Below are 13,471 nucleotides of genomic sequence, written 5' to 3'. Positions count from 1 at the left end.
CAATTTCACAGGTGACTTGAATAATGCAAACTCCTACATGTTGGTAGACCTTAACACACCTTGTAAACCTCCACCAACCCCTAGCTGCTCCCATTTTCAGTTACCAGTGTGTCAAATTAATCACTGTACAATGATTGTGTACGTAATTTATTTTTAATTCAAAAAGAAAAAGAAAAATACGGTATATAGAACGTTCTAGAATTCCTGGTGCGGCAAATTACAGACATAATCCAACAAACTTCTCTCAAGAAAACTAACTATAAGAATTCTTTAGGATTCTATATGGACTACGATATCCTTTGTTTTTACATGTACCAACATTATATATAAATGTGATTTAATATTTTCTTTCTGAATCTTAACAAACAGACGCAATAAGTGCTATGTTCCAATACACTGGTTCGTTCTTCACCAATGATACTTGTACAATTTTTTAATTAACTTGGTTCCGGCCACTTGTTTTGAAGTCGCGTTCAAATACTTTATGACTTAAAGAGAAATGAGTTTAAAACGCGTCACCAGGTTTGAACGCCTTCTCTCTGCAGTGGCGCCATATTTCCGTCATTTCCGCCTCGGACGCACTTACTAGTATTTCTGCTGATTAAAAATGACCCTAAGAGACCTGTAGCCAGCAATTTCAAAGAGGGGATTTTTTTTTTCATTTCTGCAAAATGTGACTACTTCATACCCTTAGTTGACCCAGTTTAAGAAATAACATACACTCTGTTTAAATTTTGATTAGGAGGGGACCTTTTTCGCCCATAATAGCGGGCCTTTGCAACTCATTCGACGGACCTGCCTCGGTTGACGCGTTTTAGACCTGAAATGGATTTTCACAGTTTGCAAAGAAAAGATGTCTGCACGCGTCTCGTACCTGAACCATATTTAATGTTATGTCCCATCCGGTCTTAATGCGTCCCTCATTATACAAATGGGGCATTTCGCACTCATTTTAACAACGAATACGAGCCATTAGGTAAAGAGCGAGTGAAATATTAACAAAAGAGTGATTAAAATGCAAGGTGAGGATTTAAAATCAAATGAAATAATTCTTTCGCGATAAATATTTCCCGCAAAACCCATTTCTTTGTTGGCATAAATAATATCAATAGCATATTTTGCACTAATGTATTTAAGAGTAATCATAGGGCCCACTCTCTGTGTGGTACCATTATTCATATAAGTCCATGGACATCAATTCCTACGAAGATGGTAATAATTTGTGACAATTTCAAATTAAAATTGCATAGCAGCTGCTGCTTTCTTTGAAAATTTCTCCCACACCTAAATATCTATCACACTTTGCTTCATATTTTCAAAAAGAGATTAAATTCATGAGGTTAAGCTAAGGAATGCATGTACCACCTATAAATTTAGCCTTGACTTTCTAAAAAAAAGGGGGATATACTTCCTGGTAATTTAGAGTGAAATTTTTTCTCAAAAACCTCTTTTACTCATTGAAAATATCCCATTTACAAATACCTGCTATTTTTAAGAATTATGCTACATAAATGATACCTCTTACCCTGAGAGTCATAGGTCACAAGGTGCCTAATGAGATAGCCTTAAACGAAGGCGTCGGCACTTTTGACGTCAAACGAGACTTTAAAAATGCGAAAATCCGTTTAAGGCGTTGTTGAACTCTAACTGTTTAGAGTGAAACTCTAAGCGCCAGATGCTTTAGTTTAAAAAAGCAATTGCAATGCAAAAAAAATGGTAAAATTGTACCGTTTGCATTTCTACAGATATCCATGGATAAAAACTGTCTACCTTTAATTATTGCTTCACCGCATGCGCAAGTCTGCAGTAATTTTGACTAAAGACTCTTCCAAATCCCGCGAATATTCGCTGGATTTTACGTTAAGTCGCGAGACTTTGTGCAAAGTCCCGGATGATATCCATGACCTCTATCCAGCACACGCGTTATGTCACCGCTCAATTGGAGAGCAGTGCTACAAATCTATGCTGTAGAACTCAGGGTGATCCTCGCCACTTTTTTATGTCTTAATTAACGTGTTTGTGATTGAGGCTACCAACGGGAACCCTCACCTACATCACCCGTCATTGTGATCAATAGAAAGTTTAGACTGATCGATTTCCGCAGAATCCTTTCTGGCAAATTGTGATAGCTTTAATGGAGTGAAATGGTATGAAGCTTTCCATGAGTGTAGTACTAGTAGGTCTATATTTAATATTTAAAACGAACAGGTGTGAGTAGTTAAACGCAGTGTACCTTATTCACCACGATTTCTTCAAATATGTATATTTCTATCTACACGGAGCGCCTCGATGATGATGGATATACCCTGAGAGCAAATTGCTTAATTGTAAAAGGTCCTTCAATCATTATCTATACATCCACATTTATAATACCACGGTTTGTATTTCACCCAGCTATTTACAAAATGTTTTAAATTTGTTTATCGCTGCATTTATTAAAACAACGATGTTACTTTTCTGTTGTCTGTGGAGAACTGGTGAGCTGTTCAGAAACGGTAAAAGTAATCACCGATCTTGTACGCTGCAAAAGATAAACACATTACCATTTGAAATCTTGTCTAATGTTTCGTTTTTCGTTACGAATGAAGAATAGCTTCTGTAATGTGAGTGTCACAGACAAAATGGTTTTTACTTTATTGGCTTTTTTCATCCACCGTATCTAACGGGTTTTTCAATAAATGCCAAACGTCGCAAGGTAAATTTCCAGTTGCCATCCTCACTGAAAGGTGTACCTAAATAAACCACAGATTAAAACTCCCATTAGAACACACGTCCTCAGTGCATGGATCTCTAGTCATTAACCAGGGGAATTAGTCAGATTGGGACATTTTAAATGCCGCTTTATTTTACGCCTAAATCTGACTCAGGGCTGAGGTTGGTTGCGTGTTACAGATACCACAGCTGTGAGGACCATATGGAAATCAACTCACGTCGGCGGTACCTTTCGGGTCTCATTTAAGGACGATAACTGTGACACCTAGACGCTTTTCAAACCATAAATCTGAAGGCGCTGGCTGTTGTTTATTTTAGCTGCGACGGCGTTTATTTTTAGTGCGACTGCGCGTTTGGTTTGCCGTCGCTGCTTTTGCTCAATAGTCTGAATCTCACCAGCTGACTTACAAAGATTTGGCGCTTTCTTCGTACGTGCTTTCCCGCCCATGTGTTAAAGACAACGAAAAAGACGATGAGACAGTACCGATTCACGGTTTTGTCTCTCGTGGCTGTTTCCTTGCTCATTTCCGAAAGCTGTGGAGTTAAAGCCAAAGAAGAAGAGCCTACGAACCCAAAGGATCTCGTGAAACCTGTCCGTAAATCGGCCATACCCGAATTAGGAGAGTATTTCGCCTGCAAAGAAGAAATCGACAAGGAAGAGTCATTGCTGGATTATTCTGATAAAGAACGGGATAATTTCTGCCTCAAGAGACTACAGAAGTTATGGTTTAAAATAGATCCTCATCTTGACGATAAGAATGATACTTGGTTGTATGGGGACGGGTCTGATGACAAAAACGAAACTGAAACTGAGAGCCACGAACGAGAACGTAGACAGGCACGCAAGCCAAAGGCCAAAGAAAGCAAAAGTAAAGGGCCAGTGAACATCAGCAACGAGGATGGCTCTGAAGATGAGGAAGGATCAGGTGACGACGCAAAGGAATTTATCTTTAAAGACGCAAATAAAAACTCTACCAAACCTGAAAAACTCCCACCTTTTGCCGAACTTTCGAAATCTGCACGTGAATGGATAGAATCACTAGGAAGGGCTAAAATTGGCCCGTCTTCGAAATCTCGACCGAGACGCGGCGCCACGCCGTACCCTCCTTACGATCTCCCGCGGGCCACGAGGAAAGAATACCGCCTGTTGACAGACTCAGAGAGAAAGAGGTTCCACGCCGCCCTGCACAAAATGAAGACCATTTACATCGAAGGTATCAGTCAGTACGATATCTTTACGCGTCTACATCTCAGTTGTAACGCCCCGGCCAACCACCAAGGCCCGGCGTTCCTTCCCTGGCATAGAGAGTTTCTCAGAAGGTACGTGGCAGATGTTTTGATAAATGCTTTATTTTACCTGATTTAGATGTTAATTCAGTTATACTGATATGTCATATATAATACAATTCTTCATCATTTTTGTACAGTGTACTATCTGATGCTATGTATAAATCTATGGCCTGAAAGAAATGTAATGGAGTTGTTCTACGCGTACCCTCAAATTGACCTCAGTCCCTTTTGTCAAGTATAACTGCGCCATCCGCTCTCTGCAAGGGGTCCACATTCCAAAGCTTCGGACATAAATTGTCTTTGATTTACATTAACTGTCTCTTCTAATATTATGACTAATTCGGCTGTCTAACAGACCTGGAATGTTGTAATCGTCGGTTTGAAATCAGTTGGTTGACAATCCCAAATTTATTGAAGGATTGTCCTTATTTTTTATTAATCAAGATACACCCTGGTAGATTGTTCAAAATGTTCATTTTTTTAGTTTACGAAAACACTACCGGAAAGAGGGCCATCATCCAACAAAATGTCAATTACCTAATGTTGACAAAGCGTATTTTGGACAATGTCATTTTGATTAAGCATCAGCCTTAATGCCAGTTCATTTGCATCCTATTTTTACAGCTCAAGAGGTATTGCCTTTAAATGAAATTTAAGGACATGGTACAGGTATATAAGGTTGTGGTTAGTATGGTGTTAAGGGTTAGTATGATGTGAGGCTTATTTCTTCATTATCGTCCTCTTTATCCATTAACTTCAAATATACTTAAAAAGGTGAATTTCTACAATAATGTTTCCTGTGTACGTTCAACCACAAGTATTGAGTCACTAGGGCACGCGTTTTGGTTGACATATCCACCGTTGAATCTTAATGGTTTGAAATAAACTTGTTCATTTGCAATTACAATCCTATTAAGATTAAACTACAAGTCGGATGACTACGTTATCATATGGTGTTCACAGTTGGTTGATTTTATATCCTTTATATCCTGAAACTCAGATGTCTTATTGGGCGAGCGGCAAAGGCCGAAATTGGCGGCCGCAAATTCTGAATTAGTTCTTAAGATGACTGACAAAATTATCTAAAACATCGCTTATGGTGATTATTTTAGTAAAAATATCTTCCCATTTTGTGATCAGGAGTACAATAAACCTACAAAATCCACCATTTTGTATTTCGATTTTCGCCCGTTTCCATGGTAATGTTTTATTTCCGTGGTATAATTTGGGTCTGCATATAAAGGGTACAATAAATTCCTAAAATAAATCACTTTCTCTAGGGGATTTTGCGCTTTCTTATATTACATTGTACAAAGGATGATTTGACTTATGGTAAAACGGTAAGTCGTTTATATAGAGAACAAACACGTTTTTTTATACCTACGAGGCGTAACTTTTCTACCCTTAATCAAAGGGCTTTGTCCTTCTGTGACCAAGGCCATTTGATGAAGTGCCGAAACGCAATGCCTCGTAGTTGAAACACGTTTAGTCTTTTACAAACGATTACCTTTCTTAAGGATGATTTAAAAACCACGTGTCCTTATACAAGAGACAATGAAGAACCAATTTAACTGAATTTGATCCGTTTTCAAAGCCATACTCTCTTGCCATTAACGCATATTCCACGCTTTTTGAAACGACCGTTTGATTTAGTTTGCTTTCATGTGTTGAGGTCGTTGGGGGAATAAGTTGAAATATGAAGTATTTAGCCATTAAATGGAATTTGTTGTCGATAGGAAGAACTGCCAATGCTGATTTCCACCTTGCTTCTTTTTCCCATGGGTCACAGCTAGCTTCACAATGAACAAACTTACAAATAATTTATCCACGGCACTGTGTTTCGAAATGTTCTTTTTACAGTGAACGAAGATACATGTACTTCTAGGGTACATGTGTGTGAACCGTGCAAAGGTACCCTGATATCAGGGTGATGCTTAAAGTACGCATTTCAAGTATCATTAAAATACTATACGTGTCACTAGCTGAATGTCATAATCACTAGTTATTCCGCTGATAGATGTTACACGGATGACATCAAGTTGACCATTAATGGCGGATAAACTGCATTGATAACACTTCAAGTGAAAAAGATGCTACATGTACGTGTAGTATTTAGAGAGCCTATGAATATGAAGACAGTATTGTGCTCAATTTTATTATTATTATTATTATTATTATTATTATTATTATTATTACCAGCAAACATACTATTTTCATTGACCTAGAAAACGGAGTTTACTACACCATTTTTTTCTGATTTTGACCGTTTGCAATATTGTCACATTTCTGACAACTTTTCTCCTTACAAATCTGCCAAAAGTACTTACAACCCGGCTCGCTATCCCAACATTTTCTAATACCTTCAATCAATATGAAAAACAAAGTTCATTGCCGTGCTTCCGTCTATTGATTGCCCACGTGCTGTCTTGCGTACGTTTTTGTTATTCATTTTAGAAAAGATCGATAATAATTTCAGTCATATCAAGTTTCAGAAATGAATAAAGGCTCCTTTCCCTGTGGTGCCTTACCCAAAAACCACCCACACCCACCTCATCCCTCCCCGCGTTTCAAAAGGGACGAAATCGACATTCAAGGTAGCATGTATCTTATGTTTCAAAGTGTCCCGGGTTGAAGAATACTTTAAGGTATGGCGCATTTTCTCTCACCATAAATCCTCTCATAAGTTCCGAGAATCTCATTTACCTTTGAAGCGTCACAATTTGAGTTTTTGCTCGAAAGTTGTATTGTCCACGGACTTACTTTGAAAATTGTCTTTTATGGAGATTGAAAGAACTATGCCTTCATTCAAAACAATTTCCGTTTTCATAAACAAATGGCGAATCCACATGACAGTTGGTCTTCAGTGACGCATAGAACAAGACGGACCGAAAAAAGGCAATTACCAGCCACTCTCATCTTATAAACGAAACAAAGTCAGCTATTCAATCCTGGGAAAATTTTAATTTATTTTCTTGTTCTGTTATTTTTAACAAAATGTCCTTATTTTCACCTTAGAAGGCCACCGTATTTACCAGATACTTTTACGGCATTAACTCACGCAATTCTATCAGTAAATTAATCTTAAACAAGAATGAACCTTAAGGTTAAATGGAGCCAATTTAGACCATTTTATATTTTGACATATACTTAAACAGTGTAAGTCATTGAGGTTTACGCATTTAATTTAGGAAAGTAATTTTGACATACAATACAAAAACATTTTGCTGATAACAAGGAACTATTTTTTCCCTTTCACATTAAATTGAAGAGAAAGTGATATTATAGATGAAATATATCTGAGGTGTGATATAAAATACCCCAAACTGACGGTTGAAATGAACTTATTAATATGGCCACAATATTGTGCCCCCTTTTGCTACCTTGTTTTGACTATTGATGCAAACTCCTCACACCCTCAGGTGGTATTTATTTAAAACCCAAAACGCCTAAATGCGGTAAGCACATTAAGGTAAGTTTAATGGGAGGTATTAACCTAAAGATACACCCTGTATGAATACTTTCTATACAGGGTGTGCCATATGGTACGCAACAGCTTATTATGTTGCACAAAAATGCGAGGTATAAAACGGGACATTTCACCTCATGTGATATTTTTTATAATTGTATTAAAGTGCACTATAAATTTAAAAGCAAAACACACTTATGAATAATGCCACAGCGTTGACTACGTAGTATGTGTCCCCATTTAAGTCGAACATTAACCTATGGAAAAGTTTAAAAAAATTATTTGTGTCGTATCATAAAAAGAGAGTACAAAAAGAGAGCAAAGAGAGTACAAAATTATTATTATTATTATTATTATTATTATTATTATTATTATTATAGACATTCGTGCTTCAGTTCGAATAAGTGAAAACAATTCAAAAAAAGTGCCTCAGCCCTCTCTCCTCTCTTCAGAATAGTTGGGTACTATTAGTGGCAGAGGAAAATAACGCCATTCAAATTAATACGTGCCTTTACACTGACAGCTCTCTAATAGATTAAATGATTTCTCTGACGTACGTGACAGACATTGACATTGCAAATACCGAAATGCTTTCAATTCTTCTGAAAGACTAATTTACAAATCATCAGGATAAACAGTATACAAGACAATCATTTCAAGAGACTGTCATAGATCTATGACAGATCATGATGGTGAGATTAGAAGATCGGGATTTAAACTAGGATCACTAAAGGATAACCAAGTTCATTCTGTAATTGGACATTAATCTGTATTTGGTTGTCATGACAATGACGTCATTGCACGATGACGTCACTGCCTGAACCCGATTCTCCACTCATGCCATGTGGATTGGATAGTTGAAATTGTTTGCAGTTAAAGAGAAAACGATAACAATTAATAGGCAGTACGTTATGATGCATTACGACCAAAACCATCCTTAATTTGTGGTTTTGCGTTCTTTACGCACTCACTTAAAAGTTGACAAATATCTTAAAAGTACCCATTGACAATCTTCTGAAACTGATGACACGGCTTACGTCCACATTCTGTGTTCCCGTTACTACCCAATCTATACAAAAATGTGAAGAGCGGTCCAAAGTTCACAATCAAAACGAATTAACAGATCATTTACTTTGTAGGTCTTAAGCGAAACCTCGTTGCCTTTTTTGGCATCTGCTCAATATACATGTTCGGACAGGGTACCCAGTATACTACATGCACAGGTAGTACAAAGTTTTGGAGAAAAGGCTTATAAATATATAGGCCTATTGTGGAAATACAAACCGGAAGGCCATATACTGAACAGAACGTTTTTGACTTTGGCCTTGATCCCTAAATATGACCGTCATGTAACGGTTAACTGGGGTATAGGCTACAGGACATCGTACTGTTATGCTCTTTGCATTTAACTTCTAAGAACAAAATGGAATATAGGCATAATAAGCCGAAGTTACAATGTAGGTGAACACAAACGTGACCTACATAGCAAAAGCACTATTTGCATGATTATTGTTGCTGTACCAACACAACGCGTCAAAGATGTAAATACCGGAAAACTGTTCATATTACTACTGAAATTATAGGGGCATAATATATATTAATTACTCCACGGGTTGTATTTACTGAATACCATATTATACACTACGTTTCTTTTTAATATTCTACAGAATCATTCATCGGATGACAAATCTGACTGTCATTCATAAAACTGGGACATCATCCATTTTTTTTCTAAAATCTTTGAACTTTAAAACTTTAAAATCGATCTTTTCACAGATTCGAGATCGCACTGCGTCGCATAGATCCCAGCGTCAGTTTGCCATACTGGGACACCACACTGGATGCCCGACTGAAGGGCGACCCCGGAAACTCCATTCTATGGGCGGACACATTCCTAGGCACGGAGGACGGCAAAGTGACACGTGGTCCCTTCAAATCCTGGATCGGCAACACCGGATTTCCGCTGTACCGGAACATCCGGTCGGGCGTGTACGGACTGATGAATGATAAGATTGTGGATAAAATCCTTAGTGGAGATTACCGATACCTTGCACATATCTCGTGTCCAGGTAGGGGAAATTTGTGAATTCAGACTAAGATTAATTTTGAACCGATATGGGTCCAACTTGCGTCAATAAATTCTTTCACACGCGATTTCGTTACCCATATCTTTGGCCATTTTTTGCACATAGTCTTCTTTAACTAAAAAAAAAACATATCGCATGTACACTGTGCAATTAGCTCAGATTTGACGTTTCTGGAAAATTTCTTTTGCCACCTGGTGGCGTGGTTGATTCGCTATTTGCAAGAATAGTAAAATATTGCCACCCCTCATTACCAGACAATATGCAGTCGCGTAAACGCCTGAAACGGACACGTATTTTGTCAGACGGAACCTAATGAATGTTACATATATTGTGCTTAAATGCCACTTTATCTTTTCCATTACAATAACGAGATGTGCTATCTGCTGTGTCAACAAAAAGTCGACAATTTAATTTGACGTTTTTGGGTTTTTTACAAATGTAACGTTGGATTAACTGCATTTAGTATTCAGGGTACATGTAGCTGTCATATACGCATCGTTCAGCTTCATAATTAAAGCAAAAAGCGTAACTGATAACACACTTTATGCTTACCATTTTTTCACCTAATTTCTCCTAAAAAGATATAACCCAAAAGTTTATTGCGGTCAGACCTTCATGTATGTATTTATGGGCAGTAGAAGCTTGGCTGAGTGGTTTTCTCCGTTTACCTCACCAGAACTCTATGCAAAAGCCATGCATTCGACGCATCTTCTGAAGATCCTAACGAAAAGTTAGACTCTTATGGCAAATGATTGCTGGGTACCGCCGGCTTTTGAGATTGTAAACTCTTCATAATTGCAGTAAAAAACTAGATACATATATCTTGAAATAGCACGTTGACTTATAACCCATGGAACAAAATCAAATTCAACCTCATCTGAGAAGGTGGTTTTGTTTGAGAAGAAAACGCATCCATTGACACAATAAAACTTTTTAAACAACAGTGTATATCAAAATTTTGGCAAAACTGCCAATTACACCGGATGCGTCCCTCTCTGTGTAGTAGTTGTAGTGATTCATAACTACTGGGATCATCCCAAACTGATATTATAACAGTTCATGCAATCACATCTGAATCTCTCTCATCACCAGGTTCCGGCAGTTTCTTGGAGGTGGCTCACGACGACGTTCATTCCTGGGTTGGCGGGAATATGGAATTTCTAGACACCGCGCCGGATGATCCGTTGTTCTACATGTTCCACGCTTTCATCGACTTTCTGTGGGAAGGATTCCGCCAGAAACAGAAGGAGAGGAAAGTAGACTGTGAGTTGGACTACCCAATGGCCTTCTTCGGACCGTGGCAACACGCCCCCTATATGCCAATGAGACCATTTTGGGGCATGCGCAATATCGACGGATGCAGTGACGAGTATACGGAGACGTACTACGAGTATGCGCCACGGCCCACGTGCACGGCGGAGAACCCCGACTGTGGCTCCCCCTATTTATACTGCCGTCGACCGGATTACATCTGTGTTACCACCAAGCGCTGGGACCGGTCTGCCCCCTGTCGTCAAAACTGCGGTGGATTCGTGGGAGAAAAAGAACAGACAAACTCTTATTGCCTGATAGACGCTAGTGGGCAGTACAGGTGTGACGAGAGGGAGTGGGCGTACCTACCTGTGAAGGTTATCTACTCCAGGCCCATCATGTTTCCCACTTACGGCGACTGGTACACAAAACCGGTGCCCAGAAACTTCTCGGTCGACCCAAGCAGGTGCGTATGAGATATTTGTTTGTTTGTTTTAAAATTCTATCTGTGTCTGCATCATTGTGGTGTTGCAGCTTAATTTGCGCTGCTTCTCGTTGTAAATGTGATGTGTTGTGATGTGTTGTGTCCTATTGTGTTGTGATGCATTGCGTTGTGTTGTGATGTATTGTGTCCTATTGTGTAGTGATGCATTGCGTTGTGTTGTGATGTATTGTGTCCTATTGTGTAGTGATGCATTGCGTTGTGTTGTGATGTGTTGTGTCCTATTGTGTTGTGGTGCATTGCGTTGTGTTGTGATGTATTGTGTCCTATTATTTTCCGTTTTCTTGTTCAAAGTCTCTCTTCTTTTGTTAAAACCTCTCACATCTGTACGTGCATTTATGCGATAACATATAGCTAAAATACCTTCTTATTTTGCCCAGGTATGCCAACAACTCCAACGATTACGTGTACCCGGCCGACAACATGAGCCAAGCCAACAAAACGGCCAAGTACTGTGACATCCACTGCGAATGTTGCGGCGGGGCTGCAAAGATAACGGTTCAAGCTATGGGTCTGAACTACATCGGAGAGTACCACGACTACGCCATCGTGGACTCCCGCCAGCCCATTGCGAGTGCGACAACGTTCGTTGCCGTCCGCAACCCGGAATACAGCGGATTTAGTACGTATTCGTATATACGCGCGTACGACGCGTGCGGAAACGAGTGTTACCCCGCATGCGTCCTCCACTACTCGCCCTACTTCTGGGGTCGTCCCATTGACTGTTCCGGTGTAGTGCGAATTGACCCCATCAGAAACTTTCTCCCCTTACAATATGGTAGGACGTACCGAGATGCAGCTTACCTAGGATACACTACCGGTATTCCGTACTTCGGCGCGGGTGAGGAGTGCTCCGTGGTCTTCTACTGCAGCGGCTACCCCAGAGTTCAAAAGATGCCGTCTTACTACGTAAGGTTTGCGCGGACCAAGAAGTATTCTCCCCCCGGGATGAGGAACCAGTGGCTGCCCAATCCTCAGGGGATGCCCCAAATGCCTTTCGAATACGTGAACCCGTACCTACAAATACAGAGAAACTTGGGACTTATGAAAAAGAAGAGATCGACACGCTCCAAAAAATAGACATGGAATATTATTATTATCATTATATGAAACGATATATATTGGAACATTCAACTCGACTTCGTTTGGCTTTCTTCAAAAGAACTGGACATATGTACCGTTATATACTGAAAGTATATCTTATTACACGTGTCGGAAAGCACGAAGGGAACAGATCAAGAAAATTCAACTGTCAGTGACATTAAAACACCATATGGAAGTTTACAAAATTTGTTTTCTAACTGAATTTCTTGAATACCATTGGCCAAAAACATTCTTATAAACACTTTAAGATTAATTTCATGATTGGAGTAGCCTCTAATGGCCATTGATAATCATTATCTTATAGGATGGAAGAGTTTCGTGATAGCCCACTATTGTTTCATAGATTAAAACTGCTGGAAATTGGACTGGACTTATTGGTGAATACAATTAAAATTTAAGGAAATAAAGAATTCTGTTCATTTTGACATATTTTTGGACGGCGTGGACATTACATTGAGCTCCAGCGGTCACTTATTGTGGTGGAGAATTTCGTTCTGAGAATTTTTCTTTTAGTGGTAGGGATGACCATTACATGTAGTACATGTACATGTATCTCGTAAAAACATTCCTGGGATTTTTGGCAGCTCATATTTATTCGTGTAATAAATGATAATGTTATTTTAGCTCTGCATTTAAGGTACTATGGTTCCTTGTACTTAGTACATGTGTAAGGTTAATTTATTTATCAATTTACTAACAGCAAGCTTTGGCGCGATCGGTTAAAGATAAATATATCAATTCCTACATACTAATAGTCAAATGTCAAGTATATGGATATGTGTATGAATTTCAATTTGTAATATAAAATAACGTTTACAAATGCAAGAAAAATGTATGCATTTATTGCTCCTTACTATATGAAAGATATTTGATTAGACCATCTATACTGTCTATTCCTGCAGTGCGAAAAAGAGTCACTGTTTATCACTAGAAAGGGTTGGTATTATCGGTGTAATTCATGTTTAATTTTTCCGTTTACTTAGATGGCGTTTATTCAAGCAAAAAATATCTTCTATCTAATAATATGCTGTCTATCGCATTATTTAAATATTATTATCT

At 38.7% G+C, this 13,471-nt stretch overlaps 1 protein-coding gene across 1 annotated transcript; it reads left to right on the top strand.

Moving 5' to 3' along the window:
* Positions 1-2,887: 2,887 nt before the first annotated feature.
* On the top strand, positions 2,888-13,460 carry LOC106164473 (uncharacterized). Its single transcript, XM_013542404.3, has 4 exons — positions 2,888-4,032; positions 9,245-9,537; positions 10,648-11,272; positions 11,689-13,460. The coding sequence occupies exons 1-4, from the start codon at positions 3,185-3,187 to the stop codon at positions 12,386-12,388; spliced, it is 2,466 nt and encodes an 821-aa protein (XP_013397858.2). The 5' UTR covers positions 2,888-3,184; the 3' UTR covers positions 12,389-13,460.
* The last annotated feature ends 11 nt before the right edge of the window (positions 13,461-13,471 follow it).

Source organism: Lingula anatina, chromosome 9 (assembly GCF_051362555.1).
Source record: "Lingula anatina isolate TDL-2025a chromosome 9, LinAna3.0, whole genome shotgun sequence".
Lineage (NCBI taxonomy): Eukaryota > Metazoa > Brachiopoda > Lingulata > Lingulida > Lingulidae > Lingula > Lingula anatina.
The sequence above is the reverse complement of the archived record's forward strand: the minus strand, read 5'-3'. Positions and strand labels throughout refer to the sequence as shown.

Coding starts and splice junctions, on each gene's coding strand:
- LOC106164473 (XM_013542404.3), top strand. CDS start 3,185: ATGAGACAGTACCGATTCACGGTTTTGTCTCTCGTGGCTGTTTCCTTG. Junction 4,033..9,244: donor CATAGAGAGTTTCTCAGAAG/GTACGTGGCAGA, acceptor ATCTTTTCACAG/ATTCGAGATCGCACTGCGTC. Junction 9,538..10,647: donor TGCACATATCTCGTGTCCAG/GTAGGGGAAATT, acceptor TCTCATCACCAG/GTTCCGGCAGTTTCTTGGAG.